We start from the raw sequence: 27,090 nt of genomic DNA, 5'->3' as shown, positions 1-27,090 counted from the left end.
TAAACTGCAGTTTAGCAAACAGGCTCCAAGTGCCCCAAAGCCAGGTTTAAGAGTAACCCTAACTCTTCATATAAACCCCACCTTTTAAAAAAAATTCTCATGGGCACCTACTTCAATTGATGTATCAAAAACACTTTAAATATGTACCCTATCACTTATTGATCTTTAATGCAAGTACCACTCTGTATTTCTCCTACCGGAATTGGCGATTACCATCACGGTATTATATAAGCCACATTGAGCCTGCAAATGGGTGGGAAAATGTGGGTTACAAATGCAACAAATAAATAAAAGATATCTGTCTGTATGGAAAAATATATTAGGGAGTTCAGCTTAAGCCACTGTATATGTAAAGTAAATATAGGTAAAAAATGTGCTTTGAAACCAACACAAAATAAACATATGTACTTTATTAGAACCTGTCTTTGAGATGTGTATTGTGATAAACCTGTAATCAAGAAATGTAGACATGTCATTTAAATGTTTGCTTTAAAGAAGAAAGATCACAAGGACCTCTGACAATGTATTAATCCATTGGAAAGCAGCACTGTGGAGTAACAAGTGAGGTTTTAGCTCTGTTATTTTCCTTTTTACTGTACATTAATTGCTTATTGACTACCACTAAAAGTACTGGACATTCATAAGGGATTTTACAGCACAGCTTCTGGATTGTCCTGTAGAAGCACCTTGCGCTTTTGAGAACGGAGGAGCAAAAGTACTCCTAGAAGAAAGCATAACCTGTATTTGCAAAAACATAAGGGATATATATCTATATCTGTCTATATAGATGCTAGCCAGGGAGAGACCCTGCAGTATAAAGCTGAAGTCACCCACGAAGAAGAATCCGTTCTTGGTGGTGTGTTTCATGACCAGAGGAGGACGATGTGCTTGTGCACGGGAACTCACAAAGCTTTTTATTAACTGCCCTCAGCACTAAATAACAGTATATTACAACATCATCACTATTGATACTGTGTATTAGACCAATCACAAGGAAGGGTAATGCGATATTAGGAAATCTTCATTAATATTTTAAGCAGTGAGCCACCAACATGCATGTGTACAGTACATTGAGAAGGACACCTTTGAGGGGCATTCTGATAAAAACTAGGGAATGTGGGTACCAATGTACTTTTCAGTGCACTAATTTAATTGCCACATTACAATAATTTTATTTGTAATCTGAATGTATTTTCCTATAAACATCCCCAAAGTTTATACGCATATTTACGGGTCCTTTTACTAAGGTGTGCTGAAAAATGGCTTGCGGTAGTGTAGGCACGGGTTTTGGGCACGCGCCTCTAAAAGCCTTTGTAAAACTTTTTGCCGAAAATGGACGTGTGGCAACATCAAAATTGCCGCGCGTCCGTTTTGGGTCTGAAACTTACTGCCAGCCATTGACCTAGCAGTAAAGACTCACGTGGTAACTGGGAGGTAATGACCTATGCGTGTCAAATGCCACTTGGCCACGCATCTGATACACACATCCGAAAATAAAAATTATTGTTTGGACACATGTATTGGACGTGCGCTGAAAATGAGATTACTGCAGTAACCGGGCAATAATTCCCTTTTGGCATGCGTAGACACACAGCTTAGTAAAAGGGCCCCTTAGTTTTTGATTGGATGTTAGTTCTGCAAGATGATCACACATTACAGTTTCTGCCCATACTAGATGAGCTGTGTAGAGCAAGCAGTCAACTGATCATCGTTAAGGATGAAGACGCTGCAAGTGCAAGCTAAAATGTTGCTGAAGGCTTGCACAATTGAACGTCATTTAAAAGAGGCACATTACTTGAGAGAGAATCTCGGAATACTGTGGAGTTACTTTTACTCGTGTGCTTGGAAAATCTTAGCTCTGTAAAACACTGGGTGGATGACTACAGTCGAGAGACATTTCATCAATCACTTGTTGTACCGAGGACTGGATAACTGACTTGACGAGCGAGGAAGCAGCTTTTATTAAAAGCATTTCATATTGATCTGAAGTTGTGAAACTGTGATACGTAGGTTGATGAGAGCACACTTCGCTTTCGTCACCATCTTTTGAAAGCATTGTGCTACTTGTGTGCTGCAGAAAGTTTTCAGTTTTCATGTTTGCACCAGTTTCTCTATTCTGCGCTTTATATTCAGGTGAAATCGGCCTCTGCTCATTGTCATCTTGTCTATCGTGTGTGTGTATTTCAATATCTCCACTCATAACTCTTTTGGCAGCATCTTTATTTTCTAGTTTTCTCTGTTCAAATGAACAGGAATGTAAATCTGGCCTTTCCGTTAGAAATTTAATCTGACTTGTGCGTGTTTCTTCCTTATCAGAAACAGTAATTTCTTTTTCCGGCCCTCCTAATTCATTGTTTGCTGTGTTCTTGTCATTAAGCGTGTCCAGTGAATGCCTTTGTGCCTCGGAATCCCCTCTGTTTTTCTCTGAAACATTTCTGTGATCGTGGGATTCCTGTGGGTTCTTCTCAATGTGTTTCTCGTGTATTATTCCAGCAGTCATTTCTGGCTGGATATTGTCACATTCCTTCCTATCGCTGTCCATTTCAAGCTTTTCTGGGCTATTCCCAGTGGCATGAATCTCATCCCTGAGATGTTCTGCTCTTGGGTCAATTTTTTTGTCCATTGAGGGCTCCATTAGGGACTGGTGCAGGTTACATTTAATCATGAATGCTTTCTCATCTTGATTAGCTTCTGTTTCTCTCATTATGTCCTTTGTTTCATTCCTGTCCACAGTACTGTATTCTTCATCTGTCTCTTCAAAATGGCCAGATCTCTTCTTGCCTCTTGAGAACCTTATGCAGGGAATGTTAAGCTTGGCACTGGTCTTTTTTCCCGTGAAACGCTGAACGCCCGCATTTCCAGCTTTTGCTTTCAGATGCACCTGAGACTCAAAGTAGGATTGTGTTTTTGAAGAAAAGCATGCTCTTTTTCTAGGCATTACAAGACTCTTAATTGCTGCCCATGTTCCTTCTGATGACTGGGAATGACAAGCACCAACTACTGTTTGACTCGGCTTTCTGCCCTCATTACACTGCTGCTCAGTTTCCAGATTCAGGTGATTTACTTGTTTTAAGGTAACGTAGTCCGTTTGATGCTGATCTTTGGCCTGTAAGGTTTTCTTAAATGTTTTACTTCTTTTCTTAAAACAGATCTTTAAAGGCTTGTATGCATACCATCCAGCGTAGGGGCCAATAGTTTTGGGCTTCCGTTTGTTTGTGTTTTCAGTCTGTGAGGGCTCTTGGTTTTTCTGGTCCACATCGGACTGTTTCTTCTCAATGCTGAAGGTCCCGTCCTCTAACTTCTTGAAACAGTACCTCGCTGCTTTATTAATGTTAACCTCATATGAGTGTATTGAAGCAACATTAGTGAATTCAGTTGAAATTTCTTCTAAACAGATTTCACCTGTTTTATGCCCAACTGCGATCTTAGGAAGAGGTGACCTCTTGTTGTTCTCCATAAGATACTCAGACAAATTTACTTTTGTGCTCAGCTTGTGTGTGTTGTTGGCTTTTTTAGCTTTTCTGAAGAACAGCTTGGAAGAAGAGCCTTTTGTGACTTTTTTCTGGAGGCTACTTTTTCGAGAACTTGATTGAAGTTTTTCGGTCTTGGGTTCAACTGGATCAGTCTGAGGTACCCATTCAGGAGAAAAGGATGTGATTTCACAAGGAGGGTCTGTCATGTCAGGGCTTCTTAGTGTGAACGCGAGAAATGGAGCCGAGTATTCAGGAGGATTAAACGGAAAAATTGCTATTTCACTCTGCCTCCAGCAGAAAGAAGATACCTTTTTAATGTGTTTCCTGTCCTTTTCTGTCCCATGTGACTTTTGTGCGATGGGATCTACAGTTATTAGTGATGGTATCTATAAGAAGACAGAAGCAATGAAGGGTAAATTATGAAGTTGATGAGGTATTTTGGAAGAATAAAATTCCTTTGAAAATACACACGTTTCAGTTACAATAAACAATTGTCATAATGGCCCTTTTCCCATTCTAATTTTTTATTTCATACCTGAATCTAAATAGGAGCATAACATTTTCTTAAACAGTCACAGTAGCATGTATGTAGTTTATGAGCAGAAACTCAGGTCTGTACCAAACTGATTGCATGAGCAGGTGACCAGAGGAAGGGGACTGTCATAGTAACCCTGAGCTTTTACAAAGATGATGCAAACTGCAATTACTAAAAACAAAACAGAACAAAAAGCCCTGTATTTACTTATTTTTGTTCAGTTACAGAGTAGAGAATGATGTGGGTACAAAATTTGTCCCCATCCCCATGAGCTTTGTCCCCGTCCCCATGCATTCTGTCCCTGTCAGTTCCCATCTGCACAAGCCTCAGTTATGATTTTATGTGTACATCATTTTATTAAAGTATAAAAAGAAACAATATTCTTGTACAACTGTCGTTTTATAAATCACAAACAATACAGAACAAGGCTCAACAAAATGCCTGTCCCCCTCACAAATATCCCCTCCACTATCGGGAAACTGAACAAGCCACTACAGAATGCTACATAGAAAATTCATGCTAACAGAATATGTCAGTCACACACACAGAACACAAATGTCATCTACATAATAGCTAACCAAAAATGATAAACAGAAGCCGTGCAAAATATAAAGATCATATATGCCAGGGATGGTGTTAGGGGAGTGCAACTAGGACAACTGCCCCCTGTCCAGAGAGAGCCCTAAGCCTGCTGGAAGCTGAAGAAAGCATGGCCTGGTACTGGACTTTGGGGTCCCCTCCCAAATTTTTGCCCTGGGCCCTAGCCACATCTAACACCAGATCTGGCAGGGTACACATTTCAAATCTGACATATTCTAATCACATAATAGAAAATACAATTTTTTTCTACCTTTTTTTGTCTGGTCATTTTATTTTTCAAATCATATTAGTTCCAGGCTCTGGTTTCTGATTCCCCTCTGTCTTCTCAACTCACTTGCCAGGGTCTCTTGCCCCTTTGATATTTCTTCTTTCTCCATGCATACCATCCATCTTCCATCTCTGTGTACCTATTTTCTCCCATGTTCAGCATATCTCTTCTCTGTGTCCCCTATACTTCCCTGTCTCGTATCTTCTCTGTGTCCATCTCCCCGCATTCATCATCACCATCCTATGTCCCTATCCCCTCCATCTATGTCCAGCATCACTCCTCTGTGTCCCTATGCCCCCCACAAGTCCAGCATCTCCTTTCTGCGTTCTTATTCTCCCCCATGTTTAGTGTCTTCCCTCTATGTCCATATACCCCCTCCCATATCTGGCATAAGCCCTCTATGTCCATAGACCATCCACATGCAGCATCTCCTGTTTCTGTTCCTGTCTCTATGCTCCCCTCCATGCCCATCATCTCCCATCTGTTTCTGTATACCTCCTCATGTCCAGCTTCTTCCTGCCCCATGCCAGTGTGTCTCTCTGCCTCCTTCTGTTGTGTGCTCAGTATTTCACTCCCTCTTCCTTCATCCCCTTGGTTCAGCATCTCTTTCCCTTCCCCTTCCTGCTCTCCTTTCCTCAATGCAGGTCCAGCACCTCTGTCCCTTCTCTCCAGCAGCCCCCCTCCCATGGGTCCAGCACCTCTGTGCCTTTCCTCCAGCATCCCATCCGTCATGGGTCCAGCGTCTCTCCCTTCCTCCCTCTCTCCCCCTTCCCTTCAGCCCCACCCATGGGTCCAGCGCCTCTCCCTTCCCTCCAGACAGCCCTCCCTCCCCCCCAAATGGTCCAGCACCTCTCTTCCTTCTCTGTAGTGGCCCCCCCATGGGCCAAGTGTCTTCCTTTCCTTCACACCCCCCCCCCCCCCCCGTGGATCCAGCAGCCACCCTCCTGCACTTCCAGCACCCCCTCCCACATTTACAGTGCTCCCCCCCTTCCCTCACAGATCCAGCACTTTTGTCTTCCTCCCTCCTCCTACTGTGGTAGTTCTCTTATACAGCCAGATGACAGCGATCTTCACAGGCCTGCTCTGGGGCCTTCTCTCGGCCGGGTCGTGTCTTTTGATGCAAGTGTCATTAAATAGGAAGTTGTATCAGAAGGCAGGACCCGGCAAAGAGATGGCCCCGGAGCAGGCCTGAGGAGATCACTGTCGGCTCAGATGGCTGCATAAGGTAGAGCTACTGCAGGAGGAAGGGAGGAACGGAAGGCAAGCACGGAGATGGCGGATGTGGGGGAGTGGTAACTGCAGCTTTTTTGCTCCAACACCTGGCACATGGGCCAATTTTGTTTTCTTTTACCGTGGCTCCCCATCCCTGTGTCATTGTCTATTGAGAAGTAAACATTGTATTTAAGTTGCTTTGATAAACTAACAACAACAATAATAATGATAATACAAAGATGAAAACAAATACCTGCTCTGCCCTAGCAGGTAACACTGCTTCACATTTTGTGCAGTTAAAAATAACCAGAGTAATACAGATCTATATAGGTTCTAAATGAGCATATGAGGAAATAACATTGTACTGAGAGGAAAGGGGATACCTGGAATTGCCTACCATGGTCGCAGCCAAAATGAGATTTGAGCATGTTTGGATAGCTTCAGCGGATTGTTATTTTGCATTTGCTGCAGTCAGAGATGCCAAGCTACCCAGTTCTAGACTGGAGACTCTTTGACCGGTCCTGGTTTGAACTGTCATCCCAAATCAATGTGGGAGTTGTAGTGCCTGTGGAAATCAGTGATGTAATGCACCAGGAAGGGGTGGTCAGAAATCCAGAACTGTTCCAAAATCTCCAGCCTGGAACTGGTTAACTTGGCATCGCTGCATAGTAAGTGTACCTGAGCCAAAGGTCAGTGAAGAAAAAACACTGTGATGAGCTGAGGGGGTTTCCTCTATCCCATGGAAGAGGCAGTCTGGGATATACTGACTTATGGTTGAAGCACAGGCCAAATTAGACCATTGGGAGGATAGCTTTGCATGGCAGTAGCATGCCTCTGAAAGTCACGTGGCATGTGCTGGGAATCAGCTCTACGGATGGAGTACCCTGACTTGAACATAGTGGGGGCTTCTGGTGTTACTAAAAACAGGATGACCTTGAATTGAACTTAATCTGTCAAAAAGGCTCACAAAAAAAGTTCATTCCCTTAATATGATCATATCAATAGATAATGGACCTGTGGTTCACTAATAAATGTATAAAGATGGATAAGGGAAAAAAAGTCTCGTCTGTCACCGGGTCATAGCCTTCCAATCTCTCAAGACCGAATTATTCAATGTAAACTATTGGTGAATGGTATAAACAAAAACCCCCTCCGTTCATATTTTGTTAGATTATTTTGTTAAACACTGCAAAATAGAAGCCACTAAGTAACTCTTGGCTCAGATCCTTTGAGAAAGCGGCAGTGAAACGTGTGTCCGTCGGGACTCACCGAGCCAGAAGGTAAGTGTTGCCTTGCCATTAGCATTATCATTGTTTTTATGCCTATTGTCAGTCATCACCTTAAAAAATCTATAAAAGCTTGACCGTGATGGTTATAAAAATTTAAAACAAAATATGGAAGGAGGGGTTTTTTTGTCAATGATTATACCATTCACCAATAGGTTACATAGAATAATCCGATCTTGAGAAATTGGAAGGCTATGACCCGGTGACAGATGAGACCTTTTCCTCCTAAGCAAACACCCACAGAAGGTGAGCTCTCCACAGGAAAACCAACGGTAGGCAAAACAAACAGTGGATCCAATAAAAGTCCTCTCACAATGAGTTCCTGAACAAGGTCTTTATTAACAGTAGCACAATTGACCCGACACGTGACGTGTTTCGGCCGTAAGGCCTGCGTCAGGGGTCTAGTGTTATCTGAAGAAAAAAATGCCTTGTAGGTCAGATGAAAAAACCCGAAACATAAACAGAAGTAGCAGCAGCACAGGCATCTTTTTGAGACTCTAACACTTCTGGATGCATGTGCTGCTGCTACTTCTGTTTATGTTTCGGGTTTTTTCATCTGACCTACAAGGCATTTTTTCTTCAGATAACACTAGACCCCTGACGCAGGCCTTACGGCCGAAACACGTCATGTGTCGGGTCAATTGTGCTACTGTTAATAAAGACCTTGTTCAGGAAGACACTCATTGTGAGAGGACTTTTATTGGATCCACTGTTTGTTTTGCCTACCTTTTCCTCCTATCCATCTTCATACATTTATTAGTGACCCACAGGTTCGTTATCTATTGATTTGACCTTGAAGTGACACCCTGCCCAATTAAGCCATGGATTGATAAGCTGGCACAAGTACTAACCATTGTTACAATGGGATGATTTTGCAAATAAAGCTTGGCTTTTTCATTTCACTCTCTTGTCCTTGTGTGTGGAGCAGACTAAGATTTGGGAGGGGGAGGGTCATGGACGCCTATATATTATTTGTGGGAACACAGTAGGTGGAGGGTAACCAGGGCCACCATGAGGTCTTTATTTGCCAATGATTTTATCTACTACTAGGAAAAAAGGCCCATTTCTGTCACAAATGAAACGGGCGCTAGCAAGGTTTTCCTCGGAGTGTGTGTGATAGAGAGAGAGTGAATGTGTGAGTGTGTGTGACAGAGAGAGTGAGACTGTGTGCGAGAGTGTGTGTGTGTGTATGAAGATGAGAGTGTGTGCCAGGGGCCCCCTCCCTCCCTCCCAGTTTCAGGGTCCGGCTGCCCCCCCTCCCACCTAGTTCCAGGGTCACTGCCCCCTCTCCCCCACCCCCCTCCCTCCCTCCCAGTTTCAGGGTCCGCCTGGACCCCCTCCAAGTTCCAGGGTCGGCCCTCCCACCCACCTAGTTCCAGGGTTGTTGCCCCCTCCCTCCCTCTCTCCCTGTTCCAGGGTCATTGCCCCCCCCTCTCTCCCTCCCTCCCTGTTCCAGGGTAGTTGCCCCCCTTCTCCCCCCCCCCCTCCAGCCACCCTGCGACGTTTAAGTGAAAAATTAGGGAGCTGTGTAGTGTAATAAAACGCACCTGCAACATTGTGAAGCTGACTCCGTGGCTTCATTGAAGTGAAGGGTTCGTAAGGTTCGTCAGATTCGTCAGTCTATCACCATCTCCCTCGGCCCCGCCCTTGTGCCTCTGATAGGTCCGCCGCCCTCAACGTCAAAACGTGATGACGTCAAGGGCGGCGGACCTATCAGAGGCGCGAGGGCGGGGCCGAGAGAGATGGTGACAGACTGACGAATCTGATGAACCTTACGAACCCTTCACTTCAGTGAAGCCACGGAGTCAGCTTCAGAACGTTGGAGGTGCTTTTTATTATAGTAGAGATGTTACATTAAAACCCCAAAATGTGTGTGCATATATATTTTGCCACACTAGTTTTGTTCACGTCTCTTATTTTCCATTTAAGCATTTCAATTCCAACAATTACCAGAATTTAGAAATACTATTTGGGACAGTGCCCAGTGTTAGTATGTTTACATTTTAGTTATATTCGATATATTGCCATGTCTGAGTGGTTTACAGCCATTAAATAGAGTAAGAAAACAGAAAGTTACATTATTATATTGCAATAAAGAAGAGACATTAAGAGAGAGAAAAAAATGTTCTTCACCAAAGTTGTCCAAGGGCCAAATGGCATCTCATGTCCAAAACGTCAGTCTCCTTTAATGATGAAAAGCATTCCTGAAAAGGAAGTTTTAAGACCCTGCTTAACTTTATTTAGAGATGTCTCTATTCAAATAGTCTGGTAGAGTGTTCCAAACTGCTGGTCTTGTTACACTGAAAATAGATTGTCTAATAAAGGCTAAATGAATATAATCCTACAAGAAGGAACTGTTAACAGCTTTTTATGAGAGGATCTCAATGTCCTGGGCAGAGAATAAAGAAGTAATAAACAAAAGTGAATGACCTTCTCAAGTCATTTTCCAATGTTAATATATCTAAATCTGCAGCAACTTTCCCTGAGCATCAATCACTTGCCACTTAGTCATCCTTATGTTTCCTCCTACTTTAAATTTAAGATTGTTATGATTAGTTTTGGTGTGGCTTTGGACTTATACTAGGCTATAGGGAAGTTTGGTCAAATTAGACTTTGCTTCCTAGCTGTCCAGACCAGGCCTGAGCTGTATTTTAAGAGAATTAAGCTGTCAGCATTATTGATCCAAATTGGTACCAAAGAGCATTGTAACGTGGAGCTGGACTGTTTAAGTGAGATCATGTGACAGAAGAACCATGGGGCAAAGTCAGTAGGGTCGCAATGATCTTGGACAATTATGCCCACCCAAGAAGATGGTCAGCGGGTAGGTCTGCAGAGATTCTCCTTTAATAGACCTATCAGAGAATGGGTTGTGCATGTTTATGTTTATTAAAATACTAGTAAAAAAGGCCCGTTTCTGAGAGCAATGAAACGGGCGCTAGCAAGGTTTTCCTCCCGAACCCCCCCCCTCCCTAACCACCCCTTCGGCGTTGTGAAGCCACTGACCGCCATTGCTCCGCACCTCGTCAACGCACACCATCATCATCTCCTGAGTCGTGAAGCCACTGACGCCATTGCTCCGCCCTCGCTCTGTGATACCATTGCTCCGCCCTCGACATCATCACGTTTGACGCGAGGGCGGGGCCCAGAGACAGTGATTTCGGTGGCTTCACCACCACGAACCCTTCGAACCCGAAGGATGTGCCCGATGGAAGTGACACTGACGTCAGTGTCCTCAGAACGTTGAGGGTGAGTTTTATTATAAAGGATTTGTTTCCAATAACAGGATTAAAGCGGTTTACAATAAGAAAATAACAATCACCAGTCTGAAAGGAATACAACAAGTCACTGAAGAGTGATCAGAAAGAAAATAAAGAGGGGGGAAAAAGAAAGTGAAGTAAAATAAAAGGAAAGGAAAAGGTCAGCTTAAGCTGACTAGGCCTTTGCGTCACAGGACCAACCCCCATGACATAGTCCTTATTAAGCTGTACTAATCATAAACTGCCAAGCTCCATTACTTCCATGTTAACCTATCAACAGCCAATGACCAGGCCATTAATGGCTATGGAGACAAATCCTATATAACATGGGTTTTCCTGGATATTAGCCAGAGTGAGTGATTGAAAGGAGGGAGTAACAGTGGGAGAGTGAGTGAGTTGGAGAACGCCAGCCCCACAGAGGGACTGGAAAGATGTGCCATGGAGAAAGATGTCAAGGATCTCGCCCTGGAAAGCAGTGAGAAATTCCTAGTCAAATTGAGCTGGCATCAGAAATGCTGCTACAGTGAAATTCTGTTTTAAAATCAGACTCTTTTTGGAACAGTACTGGCCTGACAGCAGCTAGCACAGGCTAAGTCCATTCGAGCAAACTGGGTAAGCTGAAGTAAATATGTGGTATTGACTCTGTGTGGAAACATTAACTATAACATCTTATTGAAACACAGAGATTGTAAGTTTCTATATATTTCTTTAATCAGACCTTAATTACAATTGTTAATTAAGTTGTGCACCTATTAATTTGAGTTAAATAAAAGCCATACATTAATTCCCAAGCAAAGTTGTATTCACTGAGCACCTCTCACTTATATAAAGCATAGCAATTAGAAGGCATTCAGGTAATACCTAATAACGTATAAACACAAAATCAAATATTTCCCTTGAATTTACAACAACATTCATTCACTGTACTGAAGCAAAGCTGAGGAGGTGAGAAGCAGGTTCCAAGTTCTTTTGCGTTCCCTCCCTCTCTCAATCAGTTCCATCTTCCTGCTTTTCCTTTTTTTCAGTGTCCGATTCTGTTGGAACCTGTTCCAGCTGATGTGATACCTTCATAGGTATTACTTTCCCTACCTCCTCTCTAGCTCAGCCAATGCAATGACAGATCTTTGGCTGCAAAACATGGGAGCCAATATTCAAATGGATTTATACATTCACCAGCTGCCAGTGAACATGTAAGTCTGCCCTTAGTGTATTTTTAGTCTATATGAATAGTGCCAGGCCAAAAATTTAAGAACACAAGAATAGCCATACTGGGTTGGACCAGTATAGACCATCTAGCCCAGTATCCTGTTTCTAACAGTGGCCAATCCAGGTCACAAGTACCTGACAGAAACCCAATTAGTAGCAACATTCCATGCTACCAATCCTGGGGCAAGCAGTTGCTTCCTCATGTCCATCTCAATAACAGATTATGGACTTTTCCTCCAGTGACTTGTCCAAACCTTTTTTAAACCCAGTATGGTAACCACTGTTACCACATCCTCCTGCAGCGAGTTCCAGAGCTAAACTATTCTTTGAGTGAAAAAAATATTTCCTCCTGTTTGTTTTAAAACTATTTCCACGTAATTTCATTCAGTGTCTCCTGGCCTTTGCATTTTTTGAAAGAGTAAAAAATCAATTCACTTTTATCCATTCTACACCACTCAGGATTTTATAGACCTCAATCATATCCCCCCTCAGCTGTCTCTTTTCCAAGCTGAAGAGCCCTAACCTCTTTAGCCTTTCCTCATACAGGATGAGTTCCATCCCCTTTATCATTTTGGTCGCTCTTCTTTGAACTTTTTCTAATTCTGCTATATCTTTTTAGAGATGAACGCAATACTCAAAGTGAGGTCGCACCATGGAGCAATACAGAGGCATTATAATATTCTTGGCCTTATTTTGCATCCTTTCCTAATAATTCTTAGCATCCTGTTTGCTTTTTTTGGCCGCTGTCACCAGGGCAGAAGATTTATTTATTTATTTATTTATTGTATTTGTACCCCACATTTTCCCACCTTTTTGCAGGCTCAATGTGGCTTACAGAGTATGGAAATGAAAACGTCGTTACATGATTTGAAGACCAAAAAGAAAAAAGAAAAGACAGTCAATCATAGGCTGAGGTGAAAGAGGACTTTTCAGCATATTGTCTACAATGACACCTAGATCTTTTCTTGAGTGCTGACTCCTAAGGTGGATCTTAATATCAGGTATCTATGATTTGGATTATTCTTCCCAATATGCATCACTTTGCATTTGTCCACATTAAATGTTTAAATCTTTTTTATTAATAGTAACAAAGCTTGTACAAATATACAAGGTATCCAACCAATACAAACTGATGGTGCTATAACTCAGATCGTCATACAAATTTTTCATTTTATCCCCCCTACTTCCCCTCTTCCCCTTGACCATCTCTCCTCTTAATTGTGTTAATCTTTTTATTATTGAATAAAGGAACATTGTAATACAAAAACGTAATGTGTGGCTTCTTAGTCCTTTAAACCTTCTTTCACTTTCCCTCTGCCTCCCATCCCTCCCTTCTTCCTTACCCAAGTCCCAAATCCAACCCCCCCCCCCCCCCCCTTTCTTGGAAAAAACTTCTGCGTCTAGCCATGTGTCCATTAAAAGTTCAATATTCTACTTCTAGCTTGGGAGGTCATTGTATCAAGGAATGGGCTCCAGATGTTCTGAAATTGTCGTCCTGCCTGGGCTTTAAAGTCTGTCACTGCCATCCTTTCCATTCGCATTAATGCGATCATGCGGGCTCTCCACTGAGAACTGGTGGGGTAATGTCTGGTAATCCACTCAGATAAAATCACCTGTTTAGCCACTATGATAGACTTGGTCACAAAGGCTGTTAATCCTGCTGGGATGGGATGGACTAATATCAAATGTCCCAATAGTAAGCCTGGATCATACTTCCATCCTGATAACCACATTCCGGAGACACATTGTATTATATCCTTCCAAAATTGGCGTATACCTCTGCAGGACCACAACATATGCCCCAAAGTAGCCCCCGGCTCTTGACACTTAGGGCACTCTCCCCAAGGAGAGAGTCCCATGTGAAATGCCCTTCGGGGGGATATATACAACCTTAACGCCACCTTGTATTGTGTTTCCCAATGCGATACCATCATTGTCTGTTTTCGCATTGCAAGTATATGTGATTTGAGCTGGGACAAGGTAAGGTTCATTGGTATATCTTGTTGCCACATGAGTAATAGCTTCTTGTAATCCAACTCTTCTGCCGTATCACGGATATGTCTATGGTGGAACCTAAGAGGCACCCCCTGCTGTGCTGTCAGTGAGAAAGCCGAGGCCAATTCCTCTTGGACATCCCCAGCCAGGTCCTCCCATGATAAGGATTGTATATAATGTCTTAACTGGAAGTAGTGGAACCTGTCTGAGGGAAGCATTGCAAACTCAGTTTTTAAGACTTGAAAGGATTTTGTCTTACCCTCTGGAGTGATTGCCTGCGTCAGATATTCCAGCCCATTCCGTTTCCAGCGGGCAAAAACTGGATAGAGGAGCCCTGGTTCGAAGGCAGGATTTCCACAGATCGACAGATATGGAGTGGTTTTAGCTGAAAACCTATGTAGTTTACAGATCCATTTCCACACCGCCTTCGCGGATCCCATTATTCCAGATTTCTGCAGTATATATGGGGGTGGAGGTCCTCCAGTATGTAGATAATTAGTGAAATGTAGGCCAGGAAACAATTGTAATTCCATTGATGTATTGGTATAGTCTTGCGTGCCTCTAAACCAGTCGTTCAAATGACGCATTCCACTGGCAATAGTCAAAAATTTTACATTTAATAGACCCAGTCCACCGTACTCTGTAGGAACACATATTGTGGAGAAAGGGAGGCGTGGTTTCTTCCCCTTCCATAAAAAGGATTGTACTATTTTTGTCAGTTTTTGCTCATCCCTCTTTGTTAGGTGGAGTGGTAATGTTTGAAAAGTGTATAGCCATTTGGGAGCGATAACCATGTTAAACAGAGCTATTCTCCCCATCAGGGAGAGTGGCAATACAGTCCAAGCAAGCAATTGTTTGTTTGTGTCCTGCATCAATCGCTGTACATTTTGTTCATAAAGGGTGGTCAAGTTCATAGGGATATTCACCCCCAGGTATTTTATGGAGGTTTGTGCCCATTGCAAGGGAAATGTCCCTTTCCATCCTGTTCGCACCTCTGGGGATGTTGGCAGTGCCACTGATTTGTGCAAGTTTAAACTGAAACCTGAATAGCCCCCATAATCTTCTATTGTCTGGATTAGTGGTCCCAGTGTGTCAGTGGGCTCTCTCAAGACCACTAGCAAGTCGTCTGCATATGCTAAAATTTTTATGTCCTGGCCTGCCAATGTGACCCCCCGGATATCTGAGGCTGAAGAGACTTTCCTTATCAGAGGTTCCAGGGATATCAAGAATAGCAAAGGCGACAGGGGGCAACCCTGTCTTGTACCTCGGTGAATCTGGAATTCAGGTTCTTTAACACCATTTACCACCACCCCTGCTCTCGGTCCGCTATATAGCGCCTGTATTGCTTGCATAAACCAGCCCTCTATGCCCATCTCTGATAATGTTGAAAACATGAAGTCCCATCCTACTTTATCAAAGGCCTTCTCTGCGTCTAAGCTCAAAATCAGTGTAGGCCTTCGGATCTGTTGGCTTGCTGCTAGGGCCATCAGGATTTTTCGTACATTGTGTACCGATTGGCGACCTCTTACAAAGCCCACCTGCTCCTCCCCTATCAGTGATGGCAGGCATTGTGCCAGTCTTTCTGCCAACATTTTTGCTAATATTTTGGTGTCAACGTTGAGCAGTGATATCGGCCTATAAGATTCCACCTTATCCAGAGGTTTCCCTGGCTTCGGTATCAGTGTAATCAATGCCGAGTTGGCATATCTTGGGAAATTTTTTTTGTCCACTACTTCCTGATAGTAATCTAACAACGCTGCTAAAGCTTCTCCCGGTAACAGTTTAAAATATTCCCCGGATAATCCATCTGGACCAGGAGCTGACCATAATTTTAATGTTTTGATCACCCCTAGTAATTCTTGCATTGTTAATGGATTATTTAGACCTTCCACCTGTTCTACAGTTAATCTTGGAAGCCCCATCTTTTTCAAGTAAGTTCTTGTCGCCTGTTCTGTTGAGGGTGGTCCCGCCTGATATAATGCAGTAAAGTATTTTGTAAACGCCTGCCCTATGTCTCTGTTATCAGTGAGAATGTTCCCCTTAGGGTCTTTAATTGCTGTTATCGTCCTTGGGACTTCTGCGTTTTTTATTAAACGTCCTAGCATTTTGCCTGTTCTGTTACCAAACTTCTGTAATTTAAATTTATAGAACAGAGCTGATTTGAGTTCTTTTTCATGCAGTAAGCTATTCAATGCAACCTGGGTGGCCTTTAAAGTTTCTAAGTTACCTACTGTAGGCTGATGTAGGTGGACTCTCTTAGCTTTTTGTAATTGTCGTTCCAACCTTAAAATACCAATGGCCCTTTTTTTATTTTTAATGTGACAATATGCTATGATGGCCCCTCGTAATACTGCTTTAGAAGCGGACCAGAATAGCTCTGGTTGTGAATCTAGATGTACTTGATTATGTTCTAGGTATTGGGCCCAGGTCTTTTGTATATGGGTTCGTAAATGTTGATCTTGGTATAACTGTGCTGGAAATCTCCACCCTCTCCCCCCCCTATCATCCTTTGTGAATGCAAAGTCCACCCACACTAATGAGTGGTCTGTTATCTCCTCAGGCCCAATAGTTGCTGATTTCACTGCATAAAATAGCGAGCGGGCCACCATTACATAATCAATCCGGGCAAATGTCCCGTGCGCTCTTGATCTATGTGTGTAATCTTTATCTCCCGGGTGGTGAATTCTCCATGGGTCTACCAGGTCAAGAGTCCGATTAAACCCCTGAAATTCTTTAGCTCGTGTTCCCCTGTAATGAGAGGTTAGCATATTTGAGCAGTCTTGGCGTGGGTCAATTACTGCGTTAAAGTCACCCACAACTACTAGGTTTCCCCCTCCTTTCTGTAAACATTTCCCAGCTAGAGATTTGAAAAACGTGGCTTCATAGTTATTGGGCCCGTATAAGACCAGTAATGTAAATTCTTTCCCTGGGAGCCACACATTTAATAGAATATATTCTCCTTGGGCCCCTTTTTCTAATATGGTTGCTCTGTATGGGAGCCCCTTTCTAAACAGGACCGCAACTCCTCCTTTTCTACTCTGTGACGAGGCCGCGAATACCTCACCAACCCACAATTTTTGCAGTTTAGAATGTTCTTTATCTGTTAGGCGTGTCTCTTGCAAGCATGCTATATCTGCTTTGTGTCTTTTTAATGCTGTGAGAATCTTGGCCCTCTTGATCGGGGTGCTAATACCTCCTACATTCCATGTTATTATCCTAGTGGTCATAATTCCTGTCTTCCCTGTTCATGGCGGATGTTCTTCTAAATGTTCCCCCTATTCCACCTCTACAATGTGTATCTCCCCAGCTCCAAGATTGGGCGTTAATCCTCATAGTTGCTTTAGGGGTTAGCTCTGCCCATTCCCAATTTGCACTATATCTTCTCGTATGACACATAGCTATTCCCGTGATGTTTATGATTGTCATTCTTATTCCCCCCCCGAGACCCTCCCTCCCTCCCTTCCTCCCCCCCCTTACTACCATCCCTTCAGCCATCTTTCCAGGCACTAACCCGGAATTTAGCAAGAGATCACCTGGGTTACTGAGAGCTTCCCACCCCTTTTATGTGGAAATTGTACTTACTGCCACTATAATGTTCTATTCCTCGCTCCCCCGATGTTACTGATATGTTCTCACTCTTTCTTTATTATGCCTTGTTCTGTTAAACTGGATCTCGCTTTTTCAGGGGACTGGAAAGTTTCCCATCGTCCTTGATTTAGTATTTTTAGAGATGCAGGATATTGGAGAATAAAACGCATTTGTTTTGGGGCCAGCAATGAGCATATAGGGTGATATTTCCGTCGTTGTTCCTGGACTCCCGCTGAATAATCTTGGAACATTAACACTGGCCGTCCGTCGTGTTTTAGTTCCCCTCTGCGTATCTTGAATCCATTTAAGATTTCTATTTTTTGACGGTAGTTCAGCAGGCGCATTATTATCACCCGTGGTCTAGTTTGATTTTCTCTGGGGCGTCCCACGCGGTGTGCCCGTTCTATGATTAGTGGACCCATAGAATCTGACAAGGCCAGCTCTTTCGCCAGCCACGTGGCTAGCCACTCCGACAGGTTTTTATCTGGGATGTTCTCAGAGAGGCCTACAATCCGAAGATTGTTCCTTCGTGAGCGATTCTCAAGGTCCTCGAGCTTTTCCATGTGTTCTTGGAGTTGTTGCTTAACGTCTCGGAGGTCTGTATTATAGCCGTGAGAATCGTCTTCGAGAGCCGAGACACGAGTTTCAAGATCTTCCGTGCGGGTCTCTAGTCCTTCTAGTTTTGTATGGATTGCGTCCAACTTTTGATCCATCGCGTCCCACCTCGGCTGCCAGGCCTTCGCCACTGCCAACGTGATTTGTTCTAATTGAGAGCTTGTAAAAATTTGATCTACCTGTTCTGGGGCCGCCGCCATCTTGGAATCGGGGGTAAGCGTTTTGGTCTTTTCTTTATCTTTTTTCCCCGCACGTAGTGCCATTCCAGCTGGGGATTTAGTAACAAATCTGTCCATGCAAGATTGTAAGACCACCCGATCAGTTTTTCAATCAATTGCGGCGCTGGTTATTATTAGATGGGGCGGGAGCTCTCGAGCCGAGGCGAAACACGACCGCTCAGCTCATCGCACCACGTGATCTCCTTGTCCACATTAAATTTCATCTGCCATTTGGATGCCCAGTCTTCCAGTTTCATAAGGTCTTCCTGCAATTTTTCACAATCTGTATGTGTTTTGACAACTTTGAATAGTTTTGTGTCATCTGCAAATGTAATCACCTCACTTGTCATTCTGATTTCCAGATCATTTATAAATATATTAAATAGCACTGGTCCCTGTACAGATCCCTGTGGCACTCCACTATTCACCCTCCTCCACTGAGAAAAATGGCCATTAAACCGACCTTCCCTTTTCTGTCCAATAACCAATTCCTAATTCACAGAAGGACATTGCCTCCTATCCCATGACTTTTTCATTTTCTCAGGAGTCTCTCCTGAGGAACTTTGTCAAACCAGTCCAAAAATATCCATATTGTAGGACTGGATTCAGTAAATGGTGCCCAAATTTGGTAACCCCCCAAAAAATTCCACGCGGAACGCTATTCTATTAACAGCACTGTGAATTAGGTACCGTTTATAGAATAGCATGTAGCACCGGGATCCACACCCAACTTTGGATGTGAAGATTTATACCAACTGAAACCTGGTGTAAATCCTGTCACATAAGGTGAGTACAGATCCCCTGAATTCTTTAATACTGCATGCACCTTTAGTGAACACCCCAACCTGCTCATGCCCTTCCCATGGCCATGCCCCTTTTTCAGTTGCACAATAAAAGATTTGTTAGCACCCAATTATTGCTAGTTATTGGCTTGTACTGAAAATGTATGCACATATTGGGCATGCAATTTTGGACATCATATAGAGAATCCAGGGGATAGTGAAGGGCTGCAGGGAGGGCAAAGTGGCTGAATGATCTTGATAGTGGCTGAATAGCAGACCTGAACTAAAGAGAGAATGGTGGGAGCTACTGAATTAATTTCAGCACCAATGTTTAAATTAAGCAGCTTGCGGCCACTGAATATCGGTCCGTAGATTGTAATTTTCTCTGGAATGTGGTACAGCTGTGCATTTGCTTCATAAGAACGTAAGGAAGGTCGTGCTGGGTCAGACCAAGGTCCATCAAGCCCAGCATCCTGTCTCCAACACTGGCCAGGATTAATCTGCCAAGTGTCCTTCTCAAGCAATGCTGAGAATCATCTCTCCCTACTGGACAGTATATAACTGTGGATTTCAATAAGGGCATACTGGCCCTCTTGAAACTGGAAATTGCCATCTGCTGTACTGGCACTTTGGAACAGAGCTCTGTGGAGATGGAACTATCAATAACCTAAAGTTCAGCAACACAGTGCTGTCACTTGTCATTTAGCTTTCAATATCCTAAAAAACATCAAAGATAACTTTTAATTGCCAAACAGCATACCCATAATCTGAAGGTCACAGAACCTCTACTTAACTAGATGCCAACATATAAGCACCTTAACAATGTGACTTCCTGTATAGATTAATTTAGTGAAGCAGCAAAAATTAAATCTTTGGCCAAAACCAAAGTGGTCCAGTTTAACTTTCTATTAATCTGTTTTGATATACAAGTAGTATTTATTGTTTGTTTTTTCTAAATTAATATTTTGCTTCAGTCTTTTCTGAGGAGGATGTAAGGAAGCCACCTATGCCAGAAAAGGTGCTTAAGGGTATTTATGGACGAAGTGAAAGAAATCATGGTGCACTTGGAAGATGTAATAGGCTAAACTGACAAGCTGAAGGGCAGCAAATCACCTGGACTGGATGGTATACACCCCAAAGTACTGAAAGAGTTCAAAAATGAATTTTCAGGTCTACTATTGGTGATCTGTAACCTGTCATTAAAATTGTCCAGTGTACATGAAGATTGGAGTGGCTAATGTAATGCCAATTTTTTAAAATGGGTTCTAGTGGTGATCTGGGAAACTACAGACTGGTAAGCTTGACATCAGTGCTGGGCAAAATGGTAGAAACTTTTATAAAGAACAAATTTACAGAACACATAGACAAACATGGTTTAGTTTAACAGAACAGAGTTAATCAACATGGATTCAGGCAAGGGAAGTCTTGCCCCACTAATTTGCTACTTTTTTTTAAGACACGAATAAACATGTGGATAAAGAGGAGCTGGTTGATGTAGTGTATCTGGATTTTTGGAAAGTCTTTGACAAAGTTTCTCATGAGAGAATCTGGAGAAAATTAAAAAGCTATGGGATAAGAGGCAATGTTTTGTTGTGGATTGAGAACTGGTTAAAAGATAGAAAACAGAGAGTAGAGTTAAATGGCCAAGTCTCTCAGTGGAAAAAGGTGAACAGTGAAATGCCATGAGGATCCGTACGGGGATAAGTGCTTTTTAAGATATTTATAAATGATCTAGAAATGGGGACGATGAGTGGGGTGATCAAATTTGCAGATGACACAAAACTATTCAAAGTTGTGAAATCCCATGTGGACTGCATGAAATTGCAGGAGGACCTTGGGAGGCTGGAAGACTGGGTTTCCAAATGGCAGATGAAATGTAATGTGGACAAGTGCAAAATGATGCACATTGGGAAGAATAACCCAAATTATAGCTGCAGTTACAGTTATTCATTTATAGCCCGCTAATACCAATAAAATAGTTCAAAGCGAGTTACAACAAAGATACTAGAGTACACAAGACAAATTCTAGGATGTAACAATGATTAAACAAAATTATCCTATCAAAAATAATAACCTAACAATATAAATCATACTATAGTTATTTCCTGAATAGATGTTTATGAAACAACTTAAAGTAGGTGACAAAAAGGCCATAAAATAGCAGACTGATAGGAAAACAAGTTTGTAAACAATTTCTGTTGAAATAATTCTTTGAGGACTGGGAAAAGAAAACAAAAATAAATGTTGAAAGTTATAATGTACAGCTGACTTTATTTGTACTTGTATCCCACAATTATCCAAAAACAGTTTCGGTTCAATGTAGCTTAGATTTAACAGTTCTTAGAGATTACATTGATTCAATTCCAGTTACAAGTTCATATGATGCTATGTTTTATAGTGGTTGACAAGATAACTATTAGTGCGTATGGAATAGTCATTGGGTTTCTTGAAAATATGTTTTAGTTAATTTCTTAATTAAAAAGGTGCGTTACAGTTAGAGGTTGTGTTGTGTATTGTTGTTCCAGACTGATTAGGTCAGGTCTTTTCTGAACGAGGTAGTTCATGATGCTTCTTATGACTATGGGAATTGAGTTCCACCATTTTGAGCCCTATATAGAATTACCCCTCTAATGTAGCTGGGTTTAAAAAAGGTTTGGCCAAATTCCTGGAGGAAAAGTTCATGAACCGTAATTAGCGTATCCTTGGGATTAATTGTAATTTATTATGTTTTTGTGTTTTGTTAATTCAATTTTATGTAGGTATGCTTGTACTCCACCCTGGATATGGACAGACTAGAAATAATAAATTAAAATACCCAGTATACCTGCACCCAACTCACCTTGAGCTACTACTGAAAAAGGTGTGAGCAAAATCCATAAATAAATTCAATTCAATGAAGTAGCATGGAATCTGGCCACTTTCGAGATTCTGTCGGGTACTTGCGACCTGGACTGGCCACTGTTGGAAACAGGATACTGAGCTAGATGGACTCTTGGTCTGACACAGTAGGGGAATTGGTATGTTTATTTATTGATTGATTGATTGATTGATTGATTGAAAATTTTCATAACTTTACAAGCATTATACTTGCTACAAGAAATACAGATACAAGTGATACATACCATTCAGGTGGAAACATAATTAAAGAAAAGCATTATTATTTCACCATATCTTCCTTTGACCACAAATAAAGGAGGAAGGAGTCCAAATAGTTCAGGGGAACATAAAAAAAAGAAAAGCATAAGGAAAAGCCTAGCCCTAAATACCACCATTCACAATACTTTATGCTGGTTTTATCATTTGACAAGCTTTTTCATATTTATAAATTCTCTCAATTGTGTTGGTACAAAAAACACATACTTTGTATTTAGATATTTTATAACGCACTTGCAAGGATAAGCAAGTAAAAAAGTTGCCTCTAAAGACCTGGTTTCCTCTCTCATTTCCAGAAACTGTTTTCTTCTTTCTTGAGTGATTTTAGTCACGTCAGGAAATATCCACAATTTCTGTCCACAAAATTGTTGCTGTGTATTTTTAAAATAAAGTTTTAATATAGCGTCAAAGTCTTGCTCAAATACGAAGGATACAAGGAGGGTAGCTCTAGTTGTCACCTCGGACAAAGAGTCCTCCAATATCTGTGAAATATCATTCAGTTCCTCAGCTTCCTCCAAAACACCTTCTCGATCTTTCTTTGTAGGTGGAATATTTTGAGCTGAAAATTTTAAATTCTCCACAAGAAACTTTTTGAACAAATCATATGGTAACATTCCTATTGGTTTAGGGAATTAAGAATTTGCATATTCAATCACCTATTATAGTTTTCTATTTGTTCAATTCTTTGACGCATAGACATATTATCTTTCATCACTGCGGTGAATTTTTCTTTAATATTCACAGCTTCTTCCTGAGAGCGTTTTTCCTGATCTTTTAAGTCTTGCTTCAGCTTATCCATAGATTGGGATAGCTGGCCTACAGTATTTGCGAGTTTTTTTTGTCTCTTGAGTAGAATTTATTATTAAGTCTTGCATTTTTTGCATTGACTGCCAAAGCATGTCAAGCGTTACCACTCTTGGCGGGGTCTCCCGCGTCAGTTTACCTTCAACAGCCGACTCCAACTCCAGGAGGGGGCCCTCTCCGCTGGCCACACTGCCTCCGACTTCCGGAGCTTGTAGTTCAGCAACCCCTTCCTGAATCGCGGCTGGACAGAGTGGAGTACCAACAACCGGGGGAGACAAAGAGATCTCAACTTCCAGCAATGTCTGAGCCCCTGCACTGGCGTCAAGCGGATTTCCTCCTCCCGAATCACCTGGTGGACGCCGAATTGCAAATCCGTCCAGAGTTCGCTGCATTGGAGAGGACGTAAGAGCCTGAGAAGGTAAGGCTCTCACCGTTCCTTTTCGCTTATGGGGCATTTTTAGGAAAATCAAGTTTAGCCACGAATTTACTCTGAGCAAGTTTGCAGCGTTCAGCGTGTCGGCGCCATCTTGACTCCCCCCCCCCCCCCCCCCCCCCACGGTATGTTTTTATAATTCCTCTTACTCACCCCAGTGGCAAGGAAAAATGCTTAACTAACAGCGGAAGGACAGCCAGGTGGAGGCTGGAAGCTGTTTATCATGTATGGTCTGTATAAAAAAAAATTTTTTTTAACTCTCTCATACACTCCACTCCTTGTTTTCTTAAATGAACTCTTAAGATACCTGGTACTTATAGTGAAAAACTGCTCCTTCCTCACACACCGATGATCAGAAGCAAACGCAGGTGCTAGAGGCTGTTAGTGCCTGTGTTTGCTACCACCTCATGATCAGAGCCCCCGAGCATGTGAAACAACGCGCTCACGGGCTCTGAACGCTACTAGCTTGCAAATGCACGCTAAACCTATTCATCCCCAATGATCAGCGACCAGCACGCCAAAGATTGGCACGCTGGCTGTGGCAAACCCTACGCCAGCTCAGAGCTGGTGTTAGGGTTTGCAGATCATTGGGGAGGAATGGTGAGCCCTGTCCAGCATGCATTTGCATGCTAGCTGGCCCCCATTCCCCCCAATGCAGCAACTCCCCCCCTGGAACTGACAACCCCCCATTTTTATTGCGTGCATATATTTGCATGTCATTATCTCTGATCATGGGTCCAATAACACCCTGCGCTGTTCCAGCGCTATTTTTAGAGCACTGTTTGGAACGGCGCAGGGCTTTTGATCATCTGCTAGTCAGTTAATCACACTTCAGATCTTCCGATTACGGCCTTGCCATTTTAACTTGGCGCCTCTGATTTGTTTTTGATGCGTGTTGTCTGCCTGTCTTGACTAGAATGTAAACTGCAAGGGGCAGGAACTCTCTCTTTGTGTCTGTAAAGTGCTCTGTATGCCACAATAATAAATTAATAAGTTCTTTTAAACTTGGTTGCTACCGTGTCTCCTGTGTATTAGCCAGTTAGCACACCCGTATGTTTGCTGATGAATGAAAAGCTGCCAGTGCCGTAAGCAGAATCTGCTTCAAAAGTTACGTGCTGTTGCTTCGTCTGTGGCAGCTGCATCTCTAATTTTATCATCTGCTGTTCCATTTCAGCCAAGCAATGATGCCACAAATTAGATCAGCCCTAAGCTCTTACGTCTCTGTGCCTAGAGAGGCTGTGTCACCTTTTTTCTTTTAAATCTAGGGATGGACGGTACATTTCTAACCTGTACATCGTGGCTGGAAAGGGCTCAGGTGTTTAGCCCTTTCTGGGCTCATGAACAATCCAAAACAAAGGTTATGGAAATCCAATTTCCTTCTGCAAGAGATGTTTCTGCCCTTACCTGGCATCACTTGCTCCCTAATAAATCATTTCATAATAAATACTTGCCCCTCTTCCCAGCAGCATCCTGGATTCTGATGCACTGGCTAATGTTGAGCACAGGACAATGATTAAACTATGCCTACCAATTACAGTAAAAATGTCTCTTAAAATGTACATGTAAGAACAACATTCATAGGAAAAGAATCTTAAGAGGAAGAAGAAAGCTGCTTCTTTTTTTTTTTTTTTTACTCACTTCTTTTCTTTGCTACCTTTTGAAGAATTTCTGGGTAGCCCAAAATCTCAGGTACCACTAAGCTCCTACATGCTGCACTCTAGAGGTGATACAGATTGCAGCTTTGCAAGTGGCTGAAATGTACCAAACAGTTTCTGTGCCACCTCTAATAAAATCAGGCGGGGAGGAGGACCAAGTGGCAAGGTGGAGATGGAGGCTTTTCATTTTGTTTTTTTTATAAGACCTGTTTCCTAGTCTTTTGTCCACACTCCACAGTGTTTGGACTGCTTGGACATAGGAGTCTGAGGAAGCAGTGGTGTGGTAAGTATACCTGACACATGGAGCCTGGCTAAAATGCAGTATTTAAGAACAACATTTGACGTAAAGCGTACAGAGTTCTATTTTTTGCAATAGATTTTACATTTAATGCATATCAAATTGCACATCTAGTCCAAGGCAGGGGCTATCAACTTTAAACCAAACCTAACAACCTAGTAGGAACATCAGAATTCACAGCATGCCCACTCACCTCCCCCCAAATACAGATGACTTAAAAGAAAGAAAAGACTGACACGAAATCTGACTTCTAAATCATTGCATGTATTTGTCTCTTTAATAAACTAAAGCAAGATATTTTGGCTGCTTTTCCCTTGTGCATGCACAGATGTATTAATTGTTTGAAGTTCTTGATTGATCTTACCTTCATTCTCTTTCATCGTCATTCCTGCAAGCATCCCTTCTTCGAGTGAGCAGCTCTGCTCTGCAGCTGGCCTCCTGTAAGAAAGCGCCTTTGCTTCTGAAGGCAGGTCCTGGAGAGCTTGCAGGCAGCTATAGCTCCGCCCCCTCAGGCAGATCTCAGTGGTTGACTGCATTGAATCTATGGCAACTGGTACACTGAGAACTCTATAGACCTGTAAGTAAGTTCCTATAATGCACTCACTGTAGCACCAAAATGGGCAGTAATTTGGGAAGGGATGGGGGAGTTGCCAAGTTGTTGGGGGAAAACAATAGATGGCCAGGGGTACTCTCTTTCTTTGGAAAAGATGCTTGGAACTTCCTGCTACAGGTAATGTGTCATTTGATTTAAGAGACTGAAGCCTTAATTCTGTGCCAAAGAGATTCAATTTCAAATTAACCCCCCCCCCCCCCCACCTTATCTCTTTCTTCTCCAAAGCACATCAGTTTTAAAACAAAAAGGCAACACCTCCAGAGTTGTTTCTAATAAGAAAATATAAGGCAACAAAAAAACAAAGTGAAAATACCGGGATAAAGGAACCCATGTGTTAGCCTTGCTAGCAGTGTGTCGCTGGCAAAGTTCAGATGAATGTATCATGTGGGTTCAGGATTGCCTATAGGCCTGCTGGTATTTTTCTCATTCTATATTTTATTTATTTATTGGGATTTATTAACTGCTTTTGTGAACAGATTCATCCAAGGTGGTTTACAGCAGGTCCAATTTAACATAAAACTTACAATTTTGTCAACAACATAACTATAGTAAAATGACCAAATATAAACATAAACACAATAGTGATTTTACCAAACTGCGGCAAAAGGACCCCTGGGGTGGCAAGGGGCCAGCGCAGAGGAAGCAGTCGCAGCAGCATACAGCCCTGGCAGCACGCGGATCAGCTGCAGTCAGATAAGCAGCAGAAGAACTCTGTGCCAGAAAGATGATGACTGGAGCGGAGGGCAGCAGCGTAGCGGCAGGACGACCCGGTGCCGTGCAGCTTTCCTGTTCAGGTAGACTGCGGCGCTGCCCGAAGGGGAGGGAGGGCCCGAGGGAAAGAAGGCCTGCAGCATGCACCATTGCTGGGTGGGCCTGAGGCCAAAGTGGGTGGGCCCCGGGCCACCCAGGCCCACCCGTGGCTACGCCCCTGCCCCAAACCTGCTTGAAGTTGAAAGAGGGACAATCTTCAAGCAATCTTTGGGGCCCCCTCCCTAGCATCTGCCCTGGGCCTCATCGTGTCTAACACCAGCCCTGGTGGTACTGATGCCTTTAACAGAGTACTTCTTTAAAAAGTCCCACGGGCACATGGTAGGCACTT

The 27,090-nt window shown here is 42.7% G+C and overlaps 1 protein-coding gene across 1 annotated transcript; it reads right to left on the bottom strand.

Moving 5' to 3' along the window:
* Positions 1-1,511: 1,511 nt before the first annotated feature.
* On the bottom strand, positions 1,512-26,012 carry AKAP5 (A-kinase anchoring protein 5). The gene is made up of 2 exons (XM_030215357.1): positions 25,743-26,012; positions 1,512-3,859 (listed from the first exon to the last, which is right to left on the bottom strand). The coding sequence occupies exons 1-2, from the start codon at positions 25,746-25,748 to the stop codon at positions 1,853-1,855; spliced, it is 2,013 nt and encodes a 670-aa protein (XP_030071217.1). The 5' UTR covers positions 25,749-26,012; the 3' UTR covers positions 1,512-1,852.
* Positions 26,013-27,090: the final 1,078 nt, after the last annotated feature.

This window comes from Microcaecilia unicolor, chromosome 9 (assembly GCF_901765095.1).
Source record: "Microcaecilia unicolor chromosome 9, aMicUni1.1, whole genome shotgun sequence".
NCBI lineage: Eukaryota > Metazoa > Chordata > Amphibia > Gymnophiona > Siphonopidae > Microcaecilia > Microcaecilia unicolor.
Note: the sequence above shows the minus strand (reverse complement) of the source record. Positions and strands in the feature narration are given on the sequence as shown.